General features: G+C 45.1%; 2 protein-coding genes across 2 annotated transcripts; both read right to left on the bottom strand.

The window, feature by feature from the left end:
• Positions 1–12,826: 12,826 nt before the first annotated feature.
• LOC115898590 (histone H2B type W-T-like) lies at positions 12,827–13,779 on the bottom strand. Its single transcript, XM_030933534.1, has 2 exons — positions 13,289–13,779; positions 12,827–12,863 (listed from the first exon to the last, which is right to left on the bottom strand). Exons 1-2 carry the CDS (start codon positions 13,777–13,779, stop codon positions 12,827–12,829), a joined length of 528 nt encoding a protein of 175 aa, XP_030789394.1.
• Positions 13,780–24,876: 11,097 nt separating this feature from the next.
• On the bottom strand, positions 24,877–25,820 carry LOC104659775 (histone H2B type W-T-like). The gene is given in 3 exon segments (XM_010359892.1): positions 24,877–24,913; positions 25,337–25,400; positions 25,403–25,820. Coding segments are annotated over 3 exon segments (459 nt in total). The 5' UTR covers positions 25,761–25,820.
• Positions 25,821–26,261: the final 441 nt, after the last annotated feature.

A 26,261-nucleotide genomic window follows, 5' to 3' on the forward strand; every position in this document is an offset into this window, starting at 1 on the left:
CAAATGTCTTACTTACAGGTAGAATCTTTAAAGGCTGAACTCATAGAAGTGGAGAGTAGAATGACGGCTCCCCAGGGGCTGGGACATGGGTGGGGAGGGGTTGGAGGAAGAAAATGGGGAGTTGCCGGTCAAAGGGGCCCACTTTCTAGATACACAGGATGAGTACGTTTTGAGATCTATTGCACAGCAGGATGGCTACAGTCAGTAGTAATGGATTGTGTAAATCAGGACAACCAAGAAAGTAATTTCATATCTCTCAGCATAAAAATGATAGGTAAACGAGGGGATGGACATGTTAGTTAGCTGTATGCAATATTTCCACATTGAATACATATTTCAAAATATCACATTGTACCCCATAATTGCATACAGTTAAGATTTGTCCATTAAAAATAACATTAACAGAAATACAAAAAGACTGAACATATCAAGTGTTGGCAGAGATGTGCAACAACTGGAATTCTCATGCATTGATAGTGCTCATAGAGAATGCAACAGCCCCTCCGAAACTACTTGTCAGCTCCTTGGAAATTAAACGGACAATTACCATGTGACCTTGCAATCCTAGTCCTGCATATTGACTCAAGAGTAATGAAAGCATATAAAAAGAAAACAAGACATTTGCAAATAATAACAATTCAGTGAGTGTAAAAACAAGAGGTAACCCTTTCTGTCAGACATCCCACTCCATTGAAGTTTGGTTAGGTGGAACACTTGTTTATGCAATTTCATTTGAATTCAGGCTCAAATGGAGACTGAGTAAGGTGAAGCAAATCAATGATGCATTTCCTTACAGTTTGAGGTATTTTCTGTAAGGTACATTAACCTCAAGATCATTACTTCTACTAAACTCTGACAGGCTGACAAACTCAAAGGCTAATATCATGTCGGGTGGACCAGGCACTGGAGTGACATTTGGGAGATCAACCTGTGTGCTGATGTCAGATCTAACCCAGTAGCTGTGGACCTCTGGGTAAGGAAGGTCCTTCTTGTATTTGTGAAGGGATACTAAGTTCCTGGAAAGGACCGAATTCACTCTACCAGTCCAAGGATTATAGCAAGCACAGTAATATGTACCTTATCCTCCTTAACACAAAATTCCCTCCGGTGCATGACAAAGTACCTCAACAAGCATCCGGGCCACCAGATAGTCCTTGCCTAATGTCAGTCCCCCAAAGCATGTGTTGTTCACCAGTGCCTCTGTGGAGATTTTGGGAGCAGAGTTAGTTAAATGATGGACATATTTCAGGATTTCAGAAGAATCATGGAAGCAGTAGCAGGCCCATGAGGTGTAGGACCGGCCTGTCACACACATCAGAGAGATGCTGCATGGCACGGACTGGATTGATGACACGAGTGAGGAGGAGTCAAGAGGCTTCTGTGCTCCACTAATGCCCTATTCAGGTGCCGGCCCATTTGGCCTGTGACTCCAGATGTTTGACGGCGGTCCTTCATAATAAGGGGAAAGAATAAATGCCACTCTTTCAAGCTTCGTCCTCCCCACCATGCATTTGTTCTCTGCTTATCCAGGAGTCAGGGCCACAATCAAAGAGGAGAAAGGCTGTAATGGGTCAAGAATGAGGATCAACCCCATAGTACCGGCCACTGCACTGGGGTGGGATTCTTATCCTGCCACATAAATGTGGTGGGTTTTGTTTGTCAGGCCCATGTCTTGGAGGTGAAAAAACATTTTATTGCCTGAACATTCAAGTAGCTTGGGGACAAAATTGGGAATGGCAAAAAGAGAACCATTTTTATCTCTCAATTTTCTTTGACTCCCTTTCTTCTCTTATTGATGGAGTAGGTAGGAGACATTTCTACTCGTACCTATAAATTCATATCTTTCAACCACCAAGACTGTGACCAAATGATTAGAAAAAGAAGCTCCCAATAAGAATGTAAACACAAATTTCCTCCTCAGTCTTCAAGGACAAACACCCAGACAGACACTTTTTTTGTCTGGGTCCCTTAGCAAACGTGCAACCAATGGCTGTGGCTCAGTGGCTGCGTCCCTCCAGTGATTCAGTGTAGAGTGGGATTTCAGCTCCTCTCGTCGCACACTCCCATCTTCTCAGTGATGTACAGTTGAAGGTCATGAAGTGTTATTTTTATTTCTTAACAAAAGATTATAACTGGAAAAAGAGTAGACACAGATGAATCCGAATGAGTTGCAATAGTATCTTTAGCTACTGGAACATTTGGAAGGGTTATATTGTATTTAAAAATTTTTTGATCTCGGTATTTCTATAATATGTTTGAATCCTCAGTCATGTATTTCAATGGGAATTCCCTGATACGGGTCATATTGACAAAATTTAATGAGGGTATCCTTGATCTACTACCACTATTTTCCTCGGTATGATGCTTATAATTGGTTATTTACATGATGCACGCCAATTCCTTTAGTTCTTTCTTTCAGCAAAACCACCATTAAATCACCGATGCTCACTTATTGACCTTTACCCACCTTCAGCCACAGAGATGAATAATCCGATGTATTCATTTCCCGTTCCAGTCTTCAACATCAAAACCCATTTCTCCTCTCCCTTGCCTATAATTGGTCTATGTCACTCACCCTTACTCTCCCAGTCAGCATTCCACTGCTGGATTATGGTGTATTTTTAACATTATTTCACAGACGCTCCCATGTGCTTCCTGGATTTACAAATGCAAAACACAACAAGAAAGTCCTAATCATTCAATGTTTACGTAAATGACTATTCACGATACTAAGAGCTTAAGAGCAGTATGCAAGAATTAACATTCTCTGTTGGAACATGTTCATGTCCTATGGAAAACTTTTGGCAAGTTCATGCAGCACCAATGAGCCTGACAGAAATAAAGTGAGTGAGGAGAATGCAGTGTTTTTCAAACAACTCCACCGATTTTTTCTCCCTGCAAAGGCACACAGCTCTGAAAGAGACTTTAACTTCCACGATATTGTTAGGGATGTGTAAGATCATCTCAAAGCACCACACAGGGACATTTATTACAGCTAGTTTTGTGACAGATTTTCACAGCCACTTTTGGAAACAAACTTGTTTATTCTTTTTGAAACACTTTTACAAGATTTTCCTAAAATTCCAAAGTAAGTACTAATCCTGATAAGGTGGATCAGTGGCGCTAAATCCTTAGTTTATCTTTTTGAAGGAGAGCTCTGGAGGTATAAAGGGCCAGCACAGTTAATCAGCATTGGACTTATAATGAAAAATAGACTTCTCCATGGCATCCTTGATCAGCCATCGGCCCCTCTTCCACCTGCACGATTCAGGGAAGCGTTCTGGAGCATCCTGCCTTGCCCACATTCTTTATCTTGAGCACTTGCGGCTCTGCCACAGGTGAAATCCTCTGTGGTTGGTCTCTCCTGCAAGGGTATTTTCACGTTATTACAGGCTACAAAAGGATTTTGTTTTGTAGATTATCCAGGGTTCATTTTATAATTTGCTTGAATTGACATCTTAATCAGGTGTCGGCCTCCTACTCCAAAGGGGAATTTACAACTTATTTGAAAGTACTAACAGCAACAATACAATAAATGGCTCAGTCCATGAAGGCCCTGTGGCTCTTGGGCCATGGCCATTGGCCCACAGGGCTTGTTCAAACAGCTTGGGATAAGGTCGCTCCTACAGTTCTCACTCCCTAAATTCCTCCGGTGGCCTGAAACCTGTCCTCTCTAGGACGCTGAGATGTGTGCTGTCGTAGGCTCCCTAGAGACGGATGGATTGTCATTGGAGTGTCAGATTCTGGAGTCCTGAAAGAAGAGGTTTGATGAGGGAATTCGGAACACTTGGGCCCCAAATCTGGAGGATCAGATATTGAGACCAGGTTCTAGTCGAGTGCCTATTAAGAAGTACTGACTCTGGCTGGGCGCGGTGGCTCAAGCCTGTAATCCCAGCACTTTGGGAGGCTGAGACGGGCGGATCACGAGGTCAGGAGATCGAGACCATCCTGGCTAACCCGGTGAAACACCGTCTCTACCAAAAAATTCAAAAAACTAGCCAGGCGAGGTGGCGTGCGCCTATAGTCCCAGCTACTGGGGAGGCTGAGGCAGGAGAATGGCGTAAACCCGGGAGGCGGAGCTTGTAGTGAGCCAAGATCCGGCCACTGCACTCCAGCCTGGGCGACAGAGCCAGACTCCGTCTCAAAAAAAAAAAAAAAAAGAAGTACTGACTCCCCCTATTCTCCTTACTGTTACTCTGTGTGGTCTATGTTTGGCCAGGGCTCCAGAAGGGAGAAAAGTGTGTCTATAATGGTTAGAAACTTCATGTCACTTAAGGGCAATCACTACAGCACGGAGAAGGAGGATCCACCACATGGGAGATGTCAACCCTGATTAGTGATAGGTCCAATGTAAAACCATTCGACAGCCTACCACTTTGACCCAGAGAGTAAAGGACCTCATCTCATGCACATGCCTTGTGTGTGCCACCCAGAAGCATCTCAAGAAGTGTGTCCTGAATAGGCTGCATCTCAGAAAGGCTGCTCATTCCTGAATGCTCCTCCTATTGGCCCATTGGTCACATCTGTTTGCCCCTCCCTCTGGGCTCCTGACAGGCCCTTGATGGCTTTGACACATGGAGAAATGATGGACGTTAGCCTGTCCCACAGGTAACCTTTCAGAGGACTAGTGCCTCGCCTGGCTGTCTGAGAGCTCTGAGCTGCTAACTAAGAAGTCGTCCTTTCCTGCTGGAGACGCCACAGTGATATGCTCTGAGGGGCCTTGGAGAGGTGCAGAGGCCCAGCTGAGCTCAGCCCACCAGTCAGCCCCTCCAAGGTACCAGGCATGCCGGTACAAGGTGTCTGGGACCTTCCCTAATGACCTTAGGTGTCGGGTGAATAAATAGCACTGACTGAGGCTCTTCTGGCTTCTACTTGTTAGGGCCACTTAAGCACAGTGGAGCCTGTCTCCTCATTGATCATAGGTCCCATGGGTGATCCTGTGGCCTGGATCTCTCTCGAGGATCTGTGGCAGTGAAATGCCCACCGCGGAATCCCAAGGGATTCAACATCCTCTATGCGAACAAAAGCTTTTCCAAGGAGGCTTGCTTGACCCGGGCTTGTTCTACAGTTCACCTTGAGGATGGCCAGTGGGTGGGTCATCTGCTACTATTTTGGGGGATCCTGGAGCCACTGTGGAATTCCCTGGACAACTGCCTTGAGGTTTAGCTTGAACCATCCCCTCTCCACTTCTCCCCCTGTCCTGGAGCGACTATATCCCCATACCTGAGCTGCAGAACCCACTGAGTCCTATGTGTTTGTTGCCTACAGCTTTCTGTCAAGCAGGCCTACCTCTGCCGGGTAAAAGTCACGGGGCAGGCACTCCTATTCTGGGCTCTACGGACTGTCCCTCCTGCCAACCAACCATTCACAGACATTCACTAGAAACTTAACCTAGCACAGGACTTGATGCCTGTCAGGGCCACTTCCTCATTATGCGACCTTGGTAGCAGTTGACCCCAATCTGTCTGATATAATTCAAAGAGAATCAATGCCTGCGCATCCTGAAAGACAGCTAGAAGGAAAAGAGTGAGGACTACACTTATGTGCATCACATGCATAGCCAAGTGCCTGCCACATGGTACCCTAAGGTGCCCAATGAAAAATGGTTGCGATGGCGTTTATTGTAGTGCTGGATGCTGGAAGGTGAGGAAGGATAAGATGTGGCCCCCATCATCTGTGACATTCCAACGAGGGGCAACTAGCACAGGCATGTTCCCCAATGACTATCAAGAGAAGACAGCATGTGATCAAGGCCACCATGCCTGCATGCTGCGGGGTTCCGAGGGCAGGAAGAGGAAGAGGCAGGGAACTCACCACAGGCCTACACCAGACACTGCAATTAGCATGCTACATGGACTCTCTCTTTCCTTCCTCATCACAATCCATGTGGTGAGGGTGTTGCAAACAGTATGCCCATGGCACAGCTGGAGATCCTGAGACTCAAGGAGGGAGCAGTCACTCTAGGCTGGGAGGGTCAGGACATCTTCATAGGGGAGGCAGCATTTGAGCCAAGACCTGAAAAGTGAATAGGATTCAGATAGGGAGACAGTGGGCAGAGGGGAGGAGATGGTATTGGAAGCCAGGTTCCGTGGCAGGCAGGGGGAATAGTTTGCCACAAAGCCCCAAGTGGGTAGTGTACCAAGCCAGGAGCACTTTAAAGATGCTCCCCAGCAACTTTCCGTCAGGACTCACAGCAGCATTATCTCTACCTCTTCACTAACATGTGGCTCGAGGGGGAAAAAAATCATCCTCCCTTATCTCACTGTCAGTCCTAAGCAAACAGATGAGGCCCAGGTAGCCAGGAGAGCGTGTTCATAGATCTGTCCGGCACTGGATCCCACCCCCACCACCTGCGATTTCCCGTAGGGCGTGAATCTCGGAATTGGGACCAGGTACAGCCGACATTCATTGGTTGCTGACTATGTATCTGGCACCCCATCTGCATCATCACCCTGGATCTTCACAAGCACCTTCTAGACCCATATTCCAACAGAGGAGGAAACTGAGGCTCAGAGAGGTCAAGACACTTGCCCAAGGCAGTAGAGCCAGTAAGAGGCACAACTGGGGTCTGAGCTCAGGTCTCCTCTGACCCCCAATCCCATGCCCTCAATGACTCTTGCTATCGAGTCAAGTCCCACTAGCTCACATGATTCCTGAGACCCAAAAAGATGCTGTAATGGTGTTGTGTCTCTTTCCCATGTTAATGCAGCCTAGCCACACCTGTTGTCTCCAGGAAACAAAAGCACAGGAACGTCAAAGGAAGAAATCACGAAAAATATGCTATTGAAAGAAAATCACTTTCACAGCCCACCAATCTTTGTGTTCCAAACCCCAAGGAATGTTTTTATTCTATCCCCAGAAGAGTGGCCACACATACAGGTTTTGCCTATCGTCCCAACCCAGTGATTCCTAATGTCCCATTCACTCCAAATGCTGCCCCCACATTTATTAGACAAGAAATTATGTGCTCACCTTACCTATGAAAAGGCAAAGAAACCTCACACATCAGGTCTTTGGCAACCCTGACACACAATGCTGAGTGAGGATCCACAGCTCTCCCAAGAGAGAGCGGGCTCCTGGAGGAAAGAAATAAGAAATAAGAGATGAGGAATATGATTTAGAGAGGATTCCTAGTACAACCCAGCTTGTTTGGAACTGGAGCGGTTGCAGAACAGGAGTGGAAGAATGTGTGGAACGCAGAGCTCGCCCTACTTGAGAGTGAGCAGGGTTGAGCACTTGCTCTGCCTCATACCAAAAGGGGAAAATCAGACACAGACACATGCATCCAGGGAAGAAAATGTGAAGTGGCATGGGGAGAAGTGGGCCATTTACAAGCCAAGGAAAGATCCCTGGGAGAGATTCTTCCCTCTTACTACTAAGAAGGAACCAACCCAGCTGGCGCGTTGATTTGGACTTCCAGCCTGTCTAAATGTAAACCATAAACTTCTGCTGTTTATTCTGCCATGTTTATGGTACTTGTCAGAATATCCCTATCAGACTACTAGAGATTCTGTGGCCAAGCAGTGGGGTGATGTGATAAGGAACATCTGGAAGACTGGAAGAGGTTTTGGAACTAGGTAACGCATACAGGCTGGAAGCGTTTTGACACGCATGACACAAGAAGCCTAGAGTGTCTTTAGGAAACGGCAGGGGGAAATATGAACACCAAATGCAGTTGAAACGAGGGTTAAGAAAGAATTCTTTGCTGTAGAGAAAGGATCTCTGACTCAGAGAATACATATATCATGATCACAGAAATGTTGCTAGCACTATGTGTATTAAAGGTGCTTGTGGTGTGTTTTCAGACGGAGACTAGGAAGAGGTTACTGGAAGCATGAGGAAAGGCAATCCTAGTTTTACAGTGGCAAAGGTTTGGGCTGTATTGTGTTCTGAGGGTCTCTGAGTAAAGTAGAAATTCTAAGTGATGAACTTGCCCATGTAGCTGATTTCTAGCGTTGGAGCTCAGGGCCCAATATCCCAAAATGAGGGCTTCAGAAGTAGTTTCAGGTGAAGAAGATTTTCTCTGACATTCTTGGTCCTCCTGTCTCTCAGTCTCATTCAGCCCCGGGGGCTAAACACAGAGACCAGAAACCCTCTTCCCAAAGGTGGGTCCTTGAAACCAGAAGCTCTTTTTTCTAAAGATAGTCACAAAACCTAGAGACGGTATTGTAATGTTTCCACATTTTCATGTAAAAACTGTCCATGAAGAAATGATCTAACCTATCGTGTTTGAATGGAAGTCACAAGACCCCATTCCAGAGGGTGTCCTGCCCCATATCCGGGAGGAAGGACTGTGCGCTCAGATAGACCAAGCAGAGTCTAGATGGACAGGCCTTGCCGGGTTTCCCCGACTCCGTCTATTAGCATGAGATCATAGCCTTTTTGTCCCATCATATTTCTACACAGCTGTCCGTACTCCTTTGAGTCGACGCATAAAAATAGATTGTTTCCCATGTATCTTCGGCTATTAACACTAAAGGCTCCTGAGGATACACTTCGAGTAAGCTGGTACGCCTTATGTCCTATGGATCTGCCTTTTGTGACTTGAGTTTTCAGTGACACTTAGGAGGACCAGGGGGAGTCTTGGCCAACACACTGACACACTGAGAAAAGTATTAGGATTTAATCTGGTTACTCCTAGATGCGTATAGTAAATGGGAGAGAAGAGAGAGAAATTAGCCAACGAAGCACTGAGGAGAAGGAAACCAGCACTGGATGATTCAGAAGGTACTCAAAGTATGCCAATACCTGGTCCTGGAAACAGGTGCGAGGGTGTGCCTGGAAAACCATTAGCCTGAGAGGAGAGGCATGTGTCTCACGGATCCAATCAACCATCTCTGCAGAAGTTAGGAATTCAGATAGGGGAGATATGAATTATCAAGGAAGATCTGTAGACAACTTCTTGTCTGATGGCCTGGACTCATGTGAATTCCATGGGAAGCCAACAATTTTTTGAGAATTTTATACCAGAAAAGTGTTGCCAGACTGGACTGAACGGGGACAAGGATGGCATGAAATGAAAGGAGGCTGTTAGTGTTCCTGGATTGTACCAGCAAGAAAGGAACTGACTGGGGTACCCAGCTGTGACCATTTCTTCATTTTCCAGAGAGGGAAGAAGGACTCCAAAGCTGGAAGAGAGGGTGGCATGGCCGTCACTGCCCCCAATAACCAGGGGCACGTTACTAGGGGACTGGGACGTCTCTCTCTTGGTCCCAGAAAACAGAGGTCACCTCCTGAGTTCCAGGCATTGGTCTCACCTCCTCGGTTTCAGAGGGATGGATGGGCTGAAGCAGCCCAGGCTGGGGGAAGAGCTCCCACCCCGCTGCCCAGGGCATAGGGTGTGAAGCTGTTAGCCCACTGGGCCTGAAGGACAGACCATTGAGCCCAAGCAGAATCTTTTCCATCCTTAGAATGTAATGGAATTTGCTCCCACTAGGTTTCAGAGTGCTTAGGGCCCACGTACTCCAGTAGTTTTTCAGATTTCCTGCTGTTCGTTTGACAAGCCCTATTTGGTTCCAGTCCCACAGCTGTCTTTCAGAAGCAGATAACTTGTCTAGCTTCACAGGTGCAGTGGTGGAGAAACTTCCCATCTCAGCACGAGTCATACCTGGAGACTCACCCATTCCAGATACAGAAGATTATCAGGTGAGATATTGGAGAACTGATGTTGGAGTGAGTTAAGACTTTGGGGATGTCGTGATGAAATGAATGTATTTTCTATGTGAGGATGTTAATTTGTGCCGTGCAGTGGATGCAGAAGATGTACTGTTATGGATGGAGTTGTGTTTCCCTATAATTCATAGGAAGAAGTCCCGGTCCCCAGTGTTTTAGAATGTGACCTTATTTGGAGAGAGTCTCTAGTCAGGTCATGTGGTTAAAGGGAAGTTATGAGGGTTGACCCTGCCCAACAGGGTTGCTCTCCTTACAAAAAGGTGACAATAGGTATCCAGAACTGTGAGATGAAAAACACACAGTGTTTAAGTCAGACAGTCTCTGGAATATTTTTGCAGCGGCCCTAGAAAACTAATAAAATACACCTCCATCAACAGCATTAAAAGCATACAACCCATCGTAGAACCAAAGAAACACACCCATCTAATCACAGGTTTCCCCTTCATCTCCCATTGAACATCCCTGGACAACTAACTCTTCCGAGTTCAGACTGGGAAACCTGATCACACATTGGGCTGTAGCTCCTCGGCTGCAGGTGACTCACTGGCTGACACAGATCCGAATGGAGCTTGTGCTGCTCCATCGGACAGCATTCCATCATCCCCAGGATGCATAGAGGCCAGGCATGAAGGTCTCCAAAAACAAAAGATTCTAGTCTGAAAAAGAGAAGAATCAGACAAATCTAAGCAAGTGGGATTCTATTTCTAGGGAACCGAGAATAGGCAATGTTCCTTAAAATTTTTCATCTCGTTTTCTCTGTACTGTCTTTGGGTCCCTGCTCATGTTTACAAAAGAACTCCATGGTACAGGGAGTGCTGATGAAAATATTGATTGGACTATGTTTGTCCTATTCATCCTATTTTCCGTACATTGATACTTCTTATTTGTTGTTTAAGCCATAAAGCTCTTTCCCTTACTTTGCGCTTTCAGTAAGCTACAGCTTGACATCACGATTGCTCACTAGGTTCCCCTTCTCAATCATCCCCTGAAATGCTGTAGCAGATGTGTGAGCTTCCTCTGCCAATCTTCACACCAAAGCAGCCTTTTTCTCTTTCTTCCTATAACTCACAGGCATCAGTCCCCTTGAACTCTCACGCTTCACTCCCCACAGCCCAATCAGAGTTCATTGTCAACACTGTTTTACTAATTCTCCTCGTTCATATCTGAATTTACAAATGGGAAACACACGCTCCAGGGTAAAATATCCCAAAAGATATGGTTTCAGAAAAAGACACGTCAAATTACCCAGTAGACATGCAAGGATAACTTAGAAATTTATTTGTACATCCCATTTGACAGAAAGATTGGCGCTTTAGAGCAAAACAATTAGCATAATGAGAAATAAGTCACTCAGTGAGATGTGGTGCTTTGGACCAGGTACACAGCTCTGTTTCTGGATAGGAACAGGGTTCTGCCAAGTGTCTTTGGTTTTCAAAGTGTTGCTCCAGACATGTAGGATCACCTGGCGGCACCGTCCAGAGCGATTTAGTTGTTGCTGTCTTCATGGGGCTTTTTCTTGGTCTCCTTGTGCAGTGAGCATTTCTCTTCAACTACTTTCATAACACTTTTCTAATATTCTGAAAAAACAAAGTAGGAAATCCCGATGAGGGGACTTCTTGGCTCTCCATCCTTTCTCTATGGATCCCAAGTGGAGCTCTGGAGGTGACCTGACCACATTGCCCAACCGCACTATTCAGGGAAGCTCTGGCTACTATCCTGCCACGCCCCCATTTCACTCTTGACCAAACTGTCCTCTGACAAAGGTAGAATAATCTGTGTGGCTACGGGTTGGGCCCTCTGGGGTGTGTCTTTCCCACTTCTGATGGGCTCAAGAAAATTTTGATTTCTGTCATTTATCCAGCTTTCATTTCACGATTTGACTGAGAGTGCCACCCTTTACTGGTTTCTACATATAAAGGAGAAGGGTTGTTTATGTGATGTTTCAAAATTCACGAGAAACATTTGACAAAAATGGCCACATGTCGAGCTTCAAGGCACAACATAATAAATTCCTGTGAGTTACAATTCCAGAGTATGTTCTCTTGTTGAAATCCTCGGCAGCTATAAATCAATTGAAAACAAAAGCAATGGGAAAGTCAGCAGCTACCTTGAATTCAGCAATACACTTCTAGGAAAAAGTGCTAAAAGTACAAAGACTTGGGACCCAGAAGAAAACACAATGAAAGGTAACCTATATGAACATTAACATGAATATTAATATGCAAATCTCTTGAGGAAATAAGCATTATCTGACTTCTCATAAAGGCTGAGCAAGCTCTGCAAAACTTGATGCTAGGGGCAAGAAACATATCCTACTCCTGCCTTTGGATGCATATCCTTAAATGACCATGGTTAGAAACACTGAAAACAAAAACATCAGGTAAAGAATCACAACCCTGTCCCTCCAATAACCAGGCTGCATATCAGTGCAAGGCTGTTGTGGGTTCAGCCTGGGTCACTCCCCCTGCATTGTGACAGTGACTGTTGCTCTTGTACTGCGAGTCACTCATTGGCTGCACCACTAAACACTAGGGCATGAGCCGTTTCCGTGGACACACCCTAGGCCTACTGACACAAACCTGGAAGTAACAAAGGTTTCTGTTTAAAAGAAATGAAAAGATTATCCTCAGGGCAAAAAAAGAACAAACTGCAGTAGTGATTTCAGAATCGAGGAAGCTGGAAAATGAATGGACTCTTGAAAATTTTATTTAGTTGAGGCCGGGCGCGGTGGCTCAAGCCTGTAATCTCAGCACTTTGGGAGGGCGAGACGGGCGGATCACGAGGTCAGGAGATCGAGACCATCCTGGCTAACACGGTGAAACCCCGTCTCTACTAACAAAATACAAACAACTAGCCGGGCGAGGTGGCGGGCACCTGTAGTCCCAGCTACTCGGGAGGCTGAGGCAGGAGAATGGCGTAAACCCGGGAGGCGGAGCTTGCAGTGAGCCGAGATCCCGCGACTGCACTCCAGCCTGGGCGACACAGCGAGACTCTGTCTCAAAAAAAAAAAAAAAAGAAAAAAAAAAAAAAAGAAAATTTTATTTAGCTGTATGTACACTTCAACTGGGCCTCATTTCCTTATTTACATGGATTCGTGACAGGAGAGGTGTTGAAAACGTTTAGGAGGGTTACCTTGCTTCTTGCATCAGTGTATTCACTTTCTCTGCTGCTGTATGGCATATAGTGAAGTTCTGGAAAATTCCACCATCCAGTCACAGGAGAATGAGAGAGAAAAAGGTAAAGATCAGTGCAATAATAATATCACCATAAAGATAACCTAGAAACATAACTAATAAAAATAACGGTTTTGGAAACTGAGGAAATGAATGAAACACGATCACGAAACACCCACTATTTTTCCTTGAAGCAATTGCACTATAGTTATATTAGAGTTGGCAATGTTTAGTACTGAGGGAAAAATGCTCGAAAAATTGCAGGATGCCACATGCCACATGCCCCCCAAGTCAGAAGGGCACCACCCACCCCAACCTCCTCTGGAGTCCCCTCCTTGGCGAGCCACTGGTCTTTTGGGCCACGTTCGGTGGCTCTACCAAGTCCCTTTGGGTTTCCACGGTGCTCGGGCACTCCTGAGGGAGCACACTTGCTCCTGGTGTACCTGAGGACAGCCTTCGTGCCTTTGGACTCGGCGAGCTTGCCCATCTTCCCCGGCAGCAGCAAGCGCACAGCGGTCCGGATCTCCCAGTCGGTGATGGTCTGGCGCTTGGTGGAGCGGGCCAGGCGACCAGCCTCGGTGGCGATGCGGTCCAGTATGTCATGGACCAAAGAATCCATGACACTCACGGCCTCCCGGGAAAGGCTGAGGCCCTGGTGAACCTGCTTCAGCACCCGGCGGAAATAGGTGGCGAAGCTGTCCCCGCGGCAGTTGGCGTGGCACCTGCGGGGCCCACGTCGCCCTCGCTTCCTCTGCTTGCTCTGCTTCTGGGCCGTCGTGGAGTGGGCCTCTTTGGGCTCCTGGGTGATCAGCTGTTCCTCAGAGGTCATCTCAGAGGAAGGTCCAGCCATGACGGAGACAGCGGCCATTAGATGACACGAGCAGACAATGGCGGTTGTGGAACGGGGAAGCGGGGACCCTTGGGTATGCAGCATGGCTCCACATCATGGGCCAGTTTCACGTCTGATTGGATGAAACCTACCTGCGTTGAAGGTGACTGGATGGTCCCGTTGCTTCGCATCTCATCAACCAATCACAGTGGGCGTCTGCGGGCTAAGCGCCCCTTGTGGCCTAACTCGGAGAAAGCTACACAGACAGATGCCCCACAGGGCAAAAGCACATCCGCCCTTCTCAGCTAATCCGTGTCACACCGTGAGCACTTTGAAGGGTGTCACTGAAAACTCCCAAAGTTTAGCAATTTCAGCTCATGATCCTTGAAGAGAGACACACCTCCTGAGCCCATGTCCATTATACTAGAGGAATGACTGTGGCCACGCGTGGAACAATACTCACCATCTCAGAATCTACTGTTATCCTGGGCTAAACCACCATGGCTTGAGCAGGAACTCCCTGACATGGCCGCCGAGGGCTCCTGGGCATCCAAGGAACTGGCAGTCTGGCTCCTGGCTTCAGTTCTGATCAACATCTTCCGTGAATCAGGAGAACAAGAAATGGCCATAACACAGCCTCCAAGCAGACAATAGAAACAGAAAGGCACTTTTATTAAAAACATATGACAACACTCAACATTGACCAGGTTTTAAAAAAAATAAAGAAAAGGAAAACAAAACAACCACCACAAATCACAACTCAGAAGCTGGAAATGGCTAATAAGTTCAAGAGATACTGGGTTAAAAAAATATCACCTTAAATCTCCTAGGAAACCCCTGAGGGAGAGAAAGGGATTCCAAAAATGAAAATTATGTGCAAGTTAGATAGATAGCTTTCAAAGTCTCTGATAATATATGTAAAGACATTCCTTAAATGCATTTAAGTAACATTAAGTTGCAGGAATGGAACAAAAAAGATTCTTAAAAAATAATGAAGAAATAAAGGTCATCAATGAACTGTCATTTCAAAGGTCAGGCTTTCAAGTGTATTTCCTGTCATATCTTTAACAAACAACTTATTCTACTCCAAACAAATCGGTTCACGATTAAGAAGGACAAAAAGCCTCATTTTTGTTATTAGATAACATCATATATGGTAAACTCCTTGACTGAAGTCTAGTCAACTATTTCTAAACAGTCCCCTTTCCAAACGGTGATTTTATAAATCTACTTAAACGTTTAGCAAGCCAATCCTTCTTTTAGTTTGGTACAAGGCACGAGAGACCTGTCCACAACAGTCTCTGTATTCATATCAGTAAGTCAACATGTTATTTTTCTTTAAAAAAAAAAAAAAAAAAAGAGCAAACAAACAACAGAGAAAGAGACACATCATTTTTCTTCACAATCTGCAAGGTTAAACATCCCAGGGACGCTCTCACTGGTTCGTTTCTGGGTCACCTTCCCACAATTTCAGCCATGGCTGGTGTTGGCGCAAGGGCTGGAAAGCCTTTATTGGCTGAGCCAGGGGTGGCTGTGGCATAGCTGCTCTCACAGATGCTCCCATCATCCACGTGATACAAAAGTATCATATGTAGTTCTTATTTTGTTTCTTTAATTCTTTATTTTTATTTTTGAGACAGAGTCTCACTCTGTCTCCCAGGCTGGAGTGCATTGGTGCTATCTCAGCTCACTGCCACCTCCGCCTCCCAGGTTCAAGAGATTCTCCTGCCTCAGGCTCCCCAGTAGCTAAGACTACTGGGATGTGCCACCACAGCTGGCTAATTTTTGCACTTTTATTGGAGACAGGGTTTTATCATATTGGCCACGCTGGCCTTGAACTCCTGGCCTAAAGTGATCCATCTACCTTGGCCTCCCAAATTGCTGGGATTACAGGCATCAGCCACGGCGTCCTGCCTGTTTCCTTAATTTTTAATATAGTCGTAATCTTTATTGCATCAGGCTGTTTTCTGTTTTATTTTAAGTTCAGTGGTACATGTCCAGAATGTACAGGTTTTTTTTGACAGGTAAACGTTTGTCGTGGGGCTTTGCTGTGGCGGTTATTTCATCACCCAGGCATTAAGTCTAGTAACCATTAGTTATTTTTCCTGATCCTCTCCCTCCTCCCACTCTCCACCCTCCGATAGGCCCCAGTGTGTGTTGTTCCCCTCTATATGTCCATGTGTTCTCATCATTCAGCTCCCACTTATAAGTGGGAACATGCGCTATTTGGTCTTTTGCTTGTATTAGTCTGTTCTCACGCTGCTATGAAGAAAGAGCCGAGGCTGGGTTATTTATAATGAAAGAGTTTGAATTGACTCACAGTTCACAGGGCTGGGGTCCTCACAAAACTTACAATTATGGTGGAAGGAAATGCAAACACTTCCTTCTTCTTGTGGTGGCAGGAAGAAGCAGTGCAGAGCGAAGGGGGAAGCCCCTTCTAAAACCATCAGATCCTGTGAGAACTCACTCACTATCGTGAGAACAGCATGGGGGAAAGCACCCCCACGATTCAATCACCTCCATCCGGTCCCACCCTTGACATGGGGGGAGTATGGGAATTACAATTCAAGGTGAGATTTGGGTGGGGGACACAGAGCCAAACAGTGTCACTGTTCTTGCATTAGTTTGCTAAGGATAATGGCCTCCAGCTCCAGCCAAGTCCTTGCAAAGGACAAGATGTTGTTCTGTTTTATGGAGGCATGGTATTCCACAGTGTGTATGTACTACAGTTTCTTTATCCAGCCTATCATTGACGGGCATTTGGGTTGATTTCACGTCCTTGCTGTTGTGAATAGTGCTGCAATGAGTATACACATGCACGCGTCTGTATAATAGAACGACTACTATTCCTTTGTGTATATGCCCAGTAATGGCATTGCTCGGTGAAATGGTATTTCAGACTTCAGGTCTTTCGGGAATTGCCACACCGTCTTCCACAAAGGTTGAACTAATTTACACTCCCCAAAGTCAGTGCGTAAGCATCCCTTTCTCTCCACAAACTTGCCAGCATCTGTTATGTTTGCCAGCATCATAATAGCCATTCTGACTGATGTGAGACGATATCTCATTGTGGTTTTGATTTGCATTTCTCTAATATCAGTGATGTTGACCTTTTTTTTATTTGCTTGTTGGCACTATGTAGGTCTTCTTTTGAGAAGTGTCTGTTCATGTCCTTTGCTGATTTTTTAATGGGATTCTTTATTTCTTGTAAATGTGGTTAAGTTCCTTACAGATGCTGGATATTACACTTTGTCAGATGAATCGTTTGCAAAAATGTTCTCCCATTCAGTAGGTTGTGTGTTTACTGTGTTGAGAGTTTCTTTTGCAGTGCAGAAGCTCTTTAGTTTAATTAGATACCGTTTGTCAATTTTTGCTTTTGTTGGAATTTCTTTTGGCATCTTAGTCATGAAATCTTTGCCTGGTACTGGTGCCCATGTCCTGAATGGTGTAGCCTAGGTTGCCTTCCAGGGTTTTTATAGTTTTGGGTTTTACTTTTAAGTCTTTAATTCATCTCATGTTAATTTTTGTATATGGTGCAAGGAAGGGGGTCCAGGTTCAATCTTCAACCTATGGCTAGCCAGCACATCCAGCACCATTTTTTGCATAGGGAATCCTCTCCACATTGCTTGTTTTTGTGAGGTTTGTCGAAGATCATATAGTTGTAGGTGTGCAGTCTTTATTTCCGGGTTTGTCATAAAATAATAATAATTTCTGCTTTCTCTATTATGTTATATTGGTCTGTCTGTCCGTTTTTGTACTGGTACTGTAACCCTTGAGTATAGTTTGAAGTCAGGTAGCATGATGCCTCCAGCTTCCTTCCTTTTGCTCAAGATTGCTTTGGGCTATTTGGGCTCTTTTGCTGATTTTGGGTGAACTTTAGAATATTTTTTTCCAGTTCTGTGGAGAATGTCAACGGTAGTTTAATGGGAATAGCATTGAATCTGTAAACTGCTTTGGGCAGTATGGTCATTTTAATGACACTGATTCTTCCTATGCATGAGCATGGAATGTTTTTCCATTGTTTGTGTCACCTCTGATTTCTTTGAGCTGTGGTTTGCAGTTTTCCTTGTAGAGATCTTTCACTTTCCTGGCTAGCTGTCTTCCTAGGCATTTTATTCTTTTTGTGGCAAATGTGAATGGGAGTTCCTTCGTGATTTGTCTCTCGGCTTCATTGTTGTGGATGTACAAGAGTGCTAGTGATTTTTGCACATTGATTTTGTATCCTGAGGATTTGCTGAAGTTGTTTATTAGCTTGAGAAACATGTGGGCTGAGACGATGGGGCTTTCTAGATATAGGATCGTGTTGTCTGAAAAGAGGGACATGATTTTGACTTCCTCTCTTCCTATTTGAATGCTCTTTATTCTTTTCTCTTGCCTGATTGTGCAGGCCGGAGCTTCCAAGACTATGTTGAATCGGAGTGGTGAGAGAGGGCGTCCTTGTCTTGGGCCAGTTTCCAAGGGGAGTGCTTCCAGCTTTTGCCCATTCAGTATGATGTTGGCTGTGGGTTTGTCATAAATAGCTCTTATTATTTTGAGGTGTGTTCCTTCAGTATATAGTTTATCGAGAGTTTTTAACTCGAAGGGGAGTTGAATTTTACCAAAAGCCTTTTCTGCATCTATTGAGATAAACATGTGGTTTTTCTCTTTAGTGCTGTTTATGTGATGAATCACAACTGTTGCTTTGCATATGTTGAACTGACCTTGCATCACGGGAGTCCTGGGATGAAGCTCACGTGATCGTGGTGGATACGCTTTTTGATGTGCTGCTGGATTCGATTTGCCAGTATTTTGATGAGGATGTTTGCATCAGTGTTTATCGAGGATATCAGCCTGAAGAGTTTTCTTTTTCTGTTGTATTTCTCTTTCATCAGTTTTATACAATCATTGTTTTATTCCTCTTGTTAGTGTATTCTATTACCCTTCCTTCTTGGCACCTCCAGTCATCTTCTTGTGATCATTTTAAACCTCTTTAAATGACATTCTTGAGAAACTTCCTTAACAAACATTTGTTGGTTTCTACACTAAGAGTTTTCCATTTCTCTCAAATCTCATCATTTCTGACTTAGGTCCTGGAAGAAATGGACTCTGAAATAAAGTTTAGTGCGTGGGAAACTTATTCATGGTCAATAGCTGAGGAAGGGTCAGGAGGCAGGCAGGACTGGGAACAGAGAGACGTGCACCTCGAGTGCAAGGCCACTGGAATCCTATTCTGTTCCCAGGGTGAGATCTGAAGATAAAGGGGCCCATCAGGGTATTCGCCATTGTGCCAAAATACCAGACCGTTCCACTTCTCCTGGATCGGGCAGTGTGTATGGACAAGGCAGCTAAGAGTAGCTACAGTAATACCGGAAAGGACTAATGGCTCAGGACTGGCACCTGCTTACATTCCCAAAACCCGAAACAGCAAATCCATCCTTAAAGGGGACCCTGGCTCGTCCATGTTTACCACAGCCTCATTCTCAAATAATACTTTAGCTAGCAATGACATTCTGTGTTGACACACATGTCCTCTGCTTTTGGGTTTTATTTATTGATATAAGGAGGTTGACTGTCAAACTATTTGTTATTCCTTTATAGGCCTTGCAGTTGTCTTTTTTTCTTTTCTTAGCTGTTGTGATTTCTGCTTTCACTTTTCTTAAGCTTTAGAAGGATGGGAACAGGTGTGCTGGTGTGCTCCCTGAAGGTAGTTTATCATGTCTTCCTTCAATTCTGTAAAATTACCAGCGATTTTCCCTTTGATAAGAATTCTTTCCAACTTGCCCAGTATTACTTATGAGATATACTTTGTGCCTTTTAGTCAGATCCTTAAGGTTTACCAGTTCTCCTCACTCCTTTCTCACGAGTTATGTCCCTATGAAATTTTCACAATGACTTTACATCTGTCTTCTCATTCTCCAATTCTCAGTCCAACTGTGTCTATTCTGCTATTTAAAATTTCTTTAATTTTGTGATATAGCCATTCAACTTTCATATTTTGACAAAGCTCCGTGACATAGGCCTGGGCAATGATTTTTTGGATATGACCCTGAAAGCCCAGACATCAAAAGCAAAAGGTAGACAAATGCGATGGTGTCAAATTAAAGACGTTTTTACAGAAAAAGAATAAATAAGAGAGTGAGGAGGCAACGTGTTGCCCAATGTAATGCCTACAGGACCTAGTTAAATTTCTACCCCGCCTTAACTCTGCTTGTCCTTAGGAAGCAGGATACCTGACATCAGAATTTCCCCATCGTGACTAAACCGGCCGAGACTGATGGGATGCAACATGGCAGCTCAATTGATCTTTAAAGAAACTGGAACTTCATTATAATCTAATTCCCATACGAACTGACACACCCACCAGCGCCACGACAGTTGACAATCACCGTGACAACGACTGAAAGAAACCTTGAATGGGCAATAAGGTAGGTGGCATTCTGTTTTCGAGAAGTCCTGCACCTATTCACAGAAAAGAAATGAATATTCCTCCCCTTGCTTCTAATGCCCAATCCCTTCGTTGAAAATCCCCTATATTTGTGATGTTCTCCCTCTCCCAAGCTGAGAAGTTGATTTGTGAGCCAGCCTCCTGCTTGTGAAGTCCATGGCCATGGAATAAAGCCTGCACTGCCTGACACTCACTTGCAGTTTATCATACTGGCTTCACAACACCAAACAGGGAAAGATACCACCTTTCAGGGGACCCCTTTCATAGGTAACAAGCCCACAGAATGCGAGAAATACTACCAAATGTACATCTGATAAGAGGTTAATATTCAAAATATAGAAGGAATGTGGACAACGCAATAGCAAGAAAACAAATAATTCAATTTTTAAATCAGCAAACGACCTCAATAGACATTACTGAAAAGAAGCAGCACAAACGGCCAGTGGGTACATTAAAAATGCTCAGCATCGTTAATCACTAGGGCAATGCAAGTTCTTTTTTTTCTTTTTGTTTTCTTTGCTTTTCTTTTTCTTTCTTTCTTTTTTTTTTTTTTTTTTTTTTTTTGAGACTGAGTCTCTCTCTGTTGCCCAGGCTGGACTGCAGCGGCACGATCTCGGCTCACTGCAACCTCTGCCTCCCAGCTTACAGCGATTCTCCTGCCTCGGCCTCCTGAGTAGCTGGGATTACAGGCGCCTGCCACCACGTCTGTTTAATCCTTGTATTCTCAGTAGAGACGGGGTTTCACCATATTGGCCAGGGTGCTCTTGAACTTCTGACCTCATGATCCACCCGAACTGGCCTCCCAAGTGCTGGGATTACAGGCATGAGCCACTGTGCCTGGCCTGGCAATGCAAATTTAATCCACAGTGAGATGTCACCTCACACATCTGTTTGAATAGCTTTTACCAGAAAAGATGAACGTCATAATAGTGTTGTCAAGAATGCAGAAAAGGGCACTCTTGTACACGCTTGGTGGAAATGTGAAGTAGCAGAGCCATTACAGAAAACAGTGTGGAAATTCCTCAAAAAACGGAATGATAGAAATACCATATGGTCCGGAAATCCTACATACCCACTCTGGGTCTATAGTCAAAGGGAATGAAATCAGTACGATGAAAAGACATCTGCACTCCCATGATCATGGCAGCATTATACACCACAGTGAAGATGCGGAATCTAACTAAGAGTTCATCATTGGGTACATGGGTAATGGAAACGTGGTATGTAGATATGACAGAATGCTCCTCAACCTTGACAAAAGTAATGTATGTCATTTGCAACACTGTGGACGAAGCCGGGGGACGTTCTGCTGTTGTGAAATAAGCCAGGCACAGAAAGACAAATACCAAATGTCTTACTTACAGGTAGAATCTTTAAAGGCTGAACTCATAGAAGTGGAGAGTAGAATGACGGCTCCCCAGGGGCTGGGACATGGGTGGGGAGGGGTTGGAGGAAGAAAATGGGGAGTTGCCGGTCAAAGGGGCCCACTTTCTAGATACACAGGATGAGTACGTTTTGAGATCTATTGCACAGCAGGATGGCTACAGTCAGTAGTAATGGATTGTGTAAATCAGGACAACCAAGAAAGTAATTTCATATCTCTCAGCATAAAAATGATAGGTAAACGAGGGGATGGACATGTTAGTTAGCTGTATGCAATATTTCCACATTGAATACATATTTCAAAATATCACATTGTACCCCATAATTGCATACAGTTAAGATTTGTCCATTAAAAATAACATTAACAGAAATACAAAAAGACTGAACATATCAAGTGTTGGCAGAGATGTGCAACAACTGGAATTCTCATGCATTGATAGTGCTCATAGAGAATGCAACAGCCCCTCCGAAACTACTTGTCAGCTCCTTGGAAATTAAACGGACAATTACCATGTGACCTTGCAATCCTAGTCCTGCATATTGACTCAAGAGTAATGAAAGCATATAAAAAGAAAACAAGACATTTGCAAATAATAACAATTCAGTGAGTGTAAAAACAAGAGGTAACCCTTTCTGTCAGACATCCCACTCCATTGAAGTTTGGTTAGGTGGAACACTTGTTTATGCAATTTCATTTGAATTCAGGCTCAAATGGAGACTGAGTAAGGTGAAGCAAATCAATGATGCATTTCCTTACAGTTTGAGGTATTTTCTGTAAGGTACATTAACCTCAAGGATCATTACTTCTACTAAACTCTGACAGGCTGACAAACTCAAAGGCTAATATCATGTCGGGTGGACCAGGCACTGGAGTGACATTTGGGAGATCAACCTGTGTGCTGATGTCAGATCTAACCCAGTAGCTGTGGACCTCTGGGTAAGGAAGGTCCTTCTTGTATTTGTGAAGGGATACTAAGTTCCTGGAAAGGACAGAATTCACTCTACCTGTCCAAGGATTATAGCAAGCACAGTAATTATGTACCTTATTCCTCCTTAACACAAAATTCCCTGATTGGACTATGTTTGTCCTATTCATCCTATTTTCCGTACATTGATACTTCTTATTTGTTGTTTAAGCTATAAAGCTCTTTCTCTTACTTTGCGCTTTCAGTAAGCTACAGCTTGACATCACGATTGCTCACTAGGTTCCCCTTCTCAATCATCCCCTGAAATGCTGTAGCAGATGTGTGAGCTTCCTCTGCCAATCTTCACACCAAAACAGCCTTTTTCTCTTTCTTCCTATAACTCACAGGCATCAGTCCCCTTGAACTCTCACGCTTCACTCCCCACAGCCCAATCAGAATTCATTGTCAACACTGTTTTACTAATTCTCCTCGTTCATATCTGAATTTACAAATGGGAAACACACACTCCAGGGTAAAATATCCCAAAAGATATGGTTTCAGAAAAAGACACGTCAAATTACCCAGTAGACATGCAAGGATAACTTAGAAATTTATTTGTACATCCCATTTGACAGAAAGATTGGCGCTTTAGAGCAAAACAATTAGCATAATGAGAAATAAGTCACTCAGTGAGATGTGGTGCTTTGGACCAGGTACACAGCTCTGTTTCTGGATAGGAACAGGGTTCTGCCAAGTGTCTTTGGTTTTCAAAGTGTTGCTCCAGACATGTAGGATCACCTGGCGGCACCGTCCAGAGCGATTTAGTTGTTGCTGTCTTCATGGGGCTTTTTCTTGGTCTCCTTGTGCAGTGAGCATTTCTCTTCAACTACTTTCATAACACTTTTCTAATATTCTGAAAAAACAGAAAGTAGGAAATCCCGATGAGGGGACTTCTTGGCTCTCCATCCTTTCTCTATGAATCCCAAGTGGAGCTCTGGAGGTGACCTGAGCACATTGCCCAACTGCACTATTCAGGGAAGCTCTCGCTACTATCCTGCCACGCCCCCATTTCACTCTTGACCAAACTGTCCTCTGACAAAGGTAGAATAATCTGTGTGGCTACGGGTTGGGCCCTCTGGGGTGTGTCTTTCCCACTTCTGATGGGCTCAAGAAAGTTTTGATTTCTGTCATTTATCCAGCTTTCATTTCATGGTTTGACTGAGAGTGCCATCCTTTACTGGTTTCTACATATGAAGGAGAAGGGTTGTTTAGGAGATGTTTCAAAATTAACGGGAAACATTTGACAAAAATGACCACATATTGAGCTTCAAGGCACAACACAATAAATTCCTGTGGGTTGCAATTCCAGAGTATGTTCTCTTGTACACATACTCGAGTGGCTGGAGATTCACTGAAAAGGGAAGCAATGGGAAAGTCGCAGCTGCTCTGAAATTCAGGAATACACTTATAAGATAAAGTACGCAGGGCGCGGTGGCTCAAGCCTGTAATCCCAGCACTTTGGGAGGCCGAGGCGGGCGGATCACGAGGTCAGGAGATCGAGATCATCCTGGCTAACACGGTGAAACCCCGTCTCTACTAAAAAATACAAGAAAATTAGCCGGGTGTGGTGACGGGCGCCTGTAGTCCCAGCTGCTCCGAAGGCTGAGGCAGCAGAATGGCGTGAACCCGGGAGGCGGAGCTTGCAGTGAGAGGAGATCGCGCCACTGCACTCCAGCCTGGGGCACAGAGCGAGACTCCGTTTCAAAACAAAAAAAAAGAAAAAAAAGAAAAAGTGCTAAAAGTACAAAGACTTGGGACCCAGACGAAAGCAGTATGAAAGCTAACCGATATTAACATTAACGTGAATATTAGTATGCAAATCTCTTGAGGAAATAAGCGTTGTCTGATTTCTCCTAAAGGCTGACCATTCTCTGCATAACTTAATGCTAGGGGCAAGGAACATATACTACTCCTAGCTTTGGATTCATATCCTTAAATGGCCATGATGACAAGCACTAAAAACAAAAACATCAGGTAAAGAATCACAACAGTGTTCCCCGAAACACCAGACTGCGTATCAGTGCAAGGGTGTTGTGGGTTCAGCCTGGTTCACTCCACCCACATTGGGACAATGACTGTTGCTCATAGACTGCAAGTCACTCATTGGCTGCACCACTGAACACTAGGCCATGAGCCGTTTCCGTGGACACTCCCTAAGCCTACTGACACAAACCTGGAAGTAATGAAGGTTTCTGTTTAAAAAGAAACAAAAAGATTATCGGCGTGGCAAAAAAAGAATGAACTGCAATAGTGATCTCAGAGTCGGTGATCTCAGAGTCGGGAAAGCAGGAAAATGAATGGATTCTTGAAAATTGTATTTAGCTGTATTTACACTTTAACTGGGCCTCATTTGCTTACTTACATGGATTCGCGATGGGAGAGGTGTTGAAAAGGTTTAGGAAGGTTACCTTGATTCTTGTATCAGCCTATTCACTTTCTCTGTTGCTGTATGGCATATAGTGAAGTTCTGGAAAATTCCACCATCCAGTCACAAGAGAATGAGAGAGAAAAAGGTAAAGATCAGTGCAATAATAATATCACCATTAAGGTAACCTAGAAACATAACTAATAAAAATGACCATTTAGGAAACTGAGGAAATGAAACACGATCACGGAAACACCCACTACTTTTCCTTGGAGCAAACTGCACTGCAGATATATTGGAGTTGACAATGTTTAGTATTGAGGGGAAAATGCTTGAAAAATCGCAGGATGCCACACACCACATGCCCCCCAAGTCGGAAGGGCACCACCCAGCCCAACCTCTGGTGGGGTCCCCTCCTTGGCAAGGCACTGGTCTTTTGGGCCACGTTGGGTGGCTCTGAAAAGACCCTTTGGGTTTCCGTGGTGCTTGGGTGCTCCTGAGGGAGTGCACTTGCTCCTGGTGTACCTGAGGACAGCCTTCGTGCCTTCGGACTCTGCCAGCTTGCCCATCTCCCCCGGCAGCAGCAAGCCACAGCGATCCGGGTCTCCCAGGTGGTGATGGTCTGGCGCTTGCTGGAGCGGGCCAGGTGACTAGCCTCGGTGGCGATGCGGTCCAATATGTCATGGACCAAAGAGTCCATGACACTCACGGCCTCCCGGGAAAGGCTGAGACCCTGGTGAACCTGCTTCAGCACCCGGCGGAAATAGGTGGTGAAGCTGTCCCCGCAGCAGCTGGCGTGGCACCTGCGGGGCCCACGTCGCCCTCGCTTCCTCTGCTTGCTCTGCTTCTGGGCCGTCGTGGAGTGGGCCTCTTTGGGCTCCTGGGTGATCAGCTGCTCCTCAGGGGTCGTCTCGGAGGAAGGTTCAGCCATGACGGAGGCAGCGGCCATTACCTGGCACGACCAGACAATGGCGGTTGTGGATCGGAGAAGCAGGGGCACTTGGGTACGCAGTATGGCGCCAAGTCTCGGGCCAGCTTCACTTCTGATTGGATGAAGTGTCACGCAGGGAGTCTCTCAGCAAACCTACCTGCGTTGAAGGTGACTGGATGGTCCCGTTACTTGGCATCTCGTCAACCAATCACAGTGGGCGTCTGCGGGCCTAAGCGCCCCTTGTGGCCTGGCTCGGAGAAAGTTACACAGATAGATGCCCCACGGGGCAAAAGCGCATCCGCCCTTCTCAGCTGATCCATGTCACAGCGTAAGCACTTTGAAGGGTGTCACTGAAAACTCCCAAAGTTTAGCAATTTCAGTTCATGATCCTTGAAGAGAGACAGACCTCCTGAACCCACGTCCACTGTGCCAGAGGCATGACTGTGGCCACGTGTGGAACAATTCTCACCCGTATCAGAATCTACTGTTATCCTGGGCTAAGTCACCTGGCTTGAGCAG

The sequence above is a fragment of the Rhinopithecus roxellana genome, chromosome 7 (genome assembly GCF_007565055.1).
Source record: "Rhinopithecus roxellana isolate Shanxi Qingling chromosome 7, ASM756505v1, whole genome shotgun sequence".
NCBI classification, from domain to species: Eukaryota; Metazoa; Chordata; class Mammalia; order Primates; family Cercopithecidae; genus Rhinopithecus; species Rhinopithecus roxellana.

Excerpts from the sequence above, each read along its gene's own strand:
- LOC115898590 (XM_030933534.1), bottom strand. The coding sequence starts at position 13,779 with ATGCTGCATACCCAAGGGTCCCCGCTTCCCCGTTCCACAACCGCCATT. Across the intron at positions 12,864-13,288 it reads GGCACGAAGGCTGTCCTCAG|AACTTCACTATATGCCATAC; the intron begins GTACACCAGGAG and ends GGAATTTTCCAG.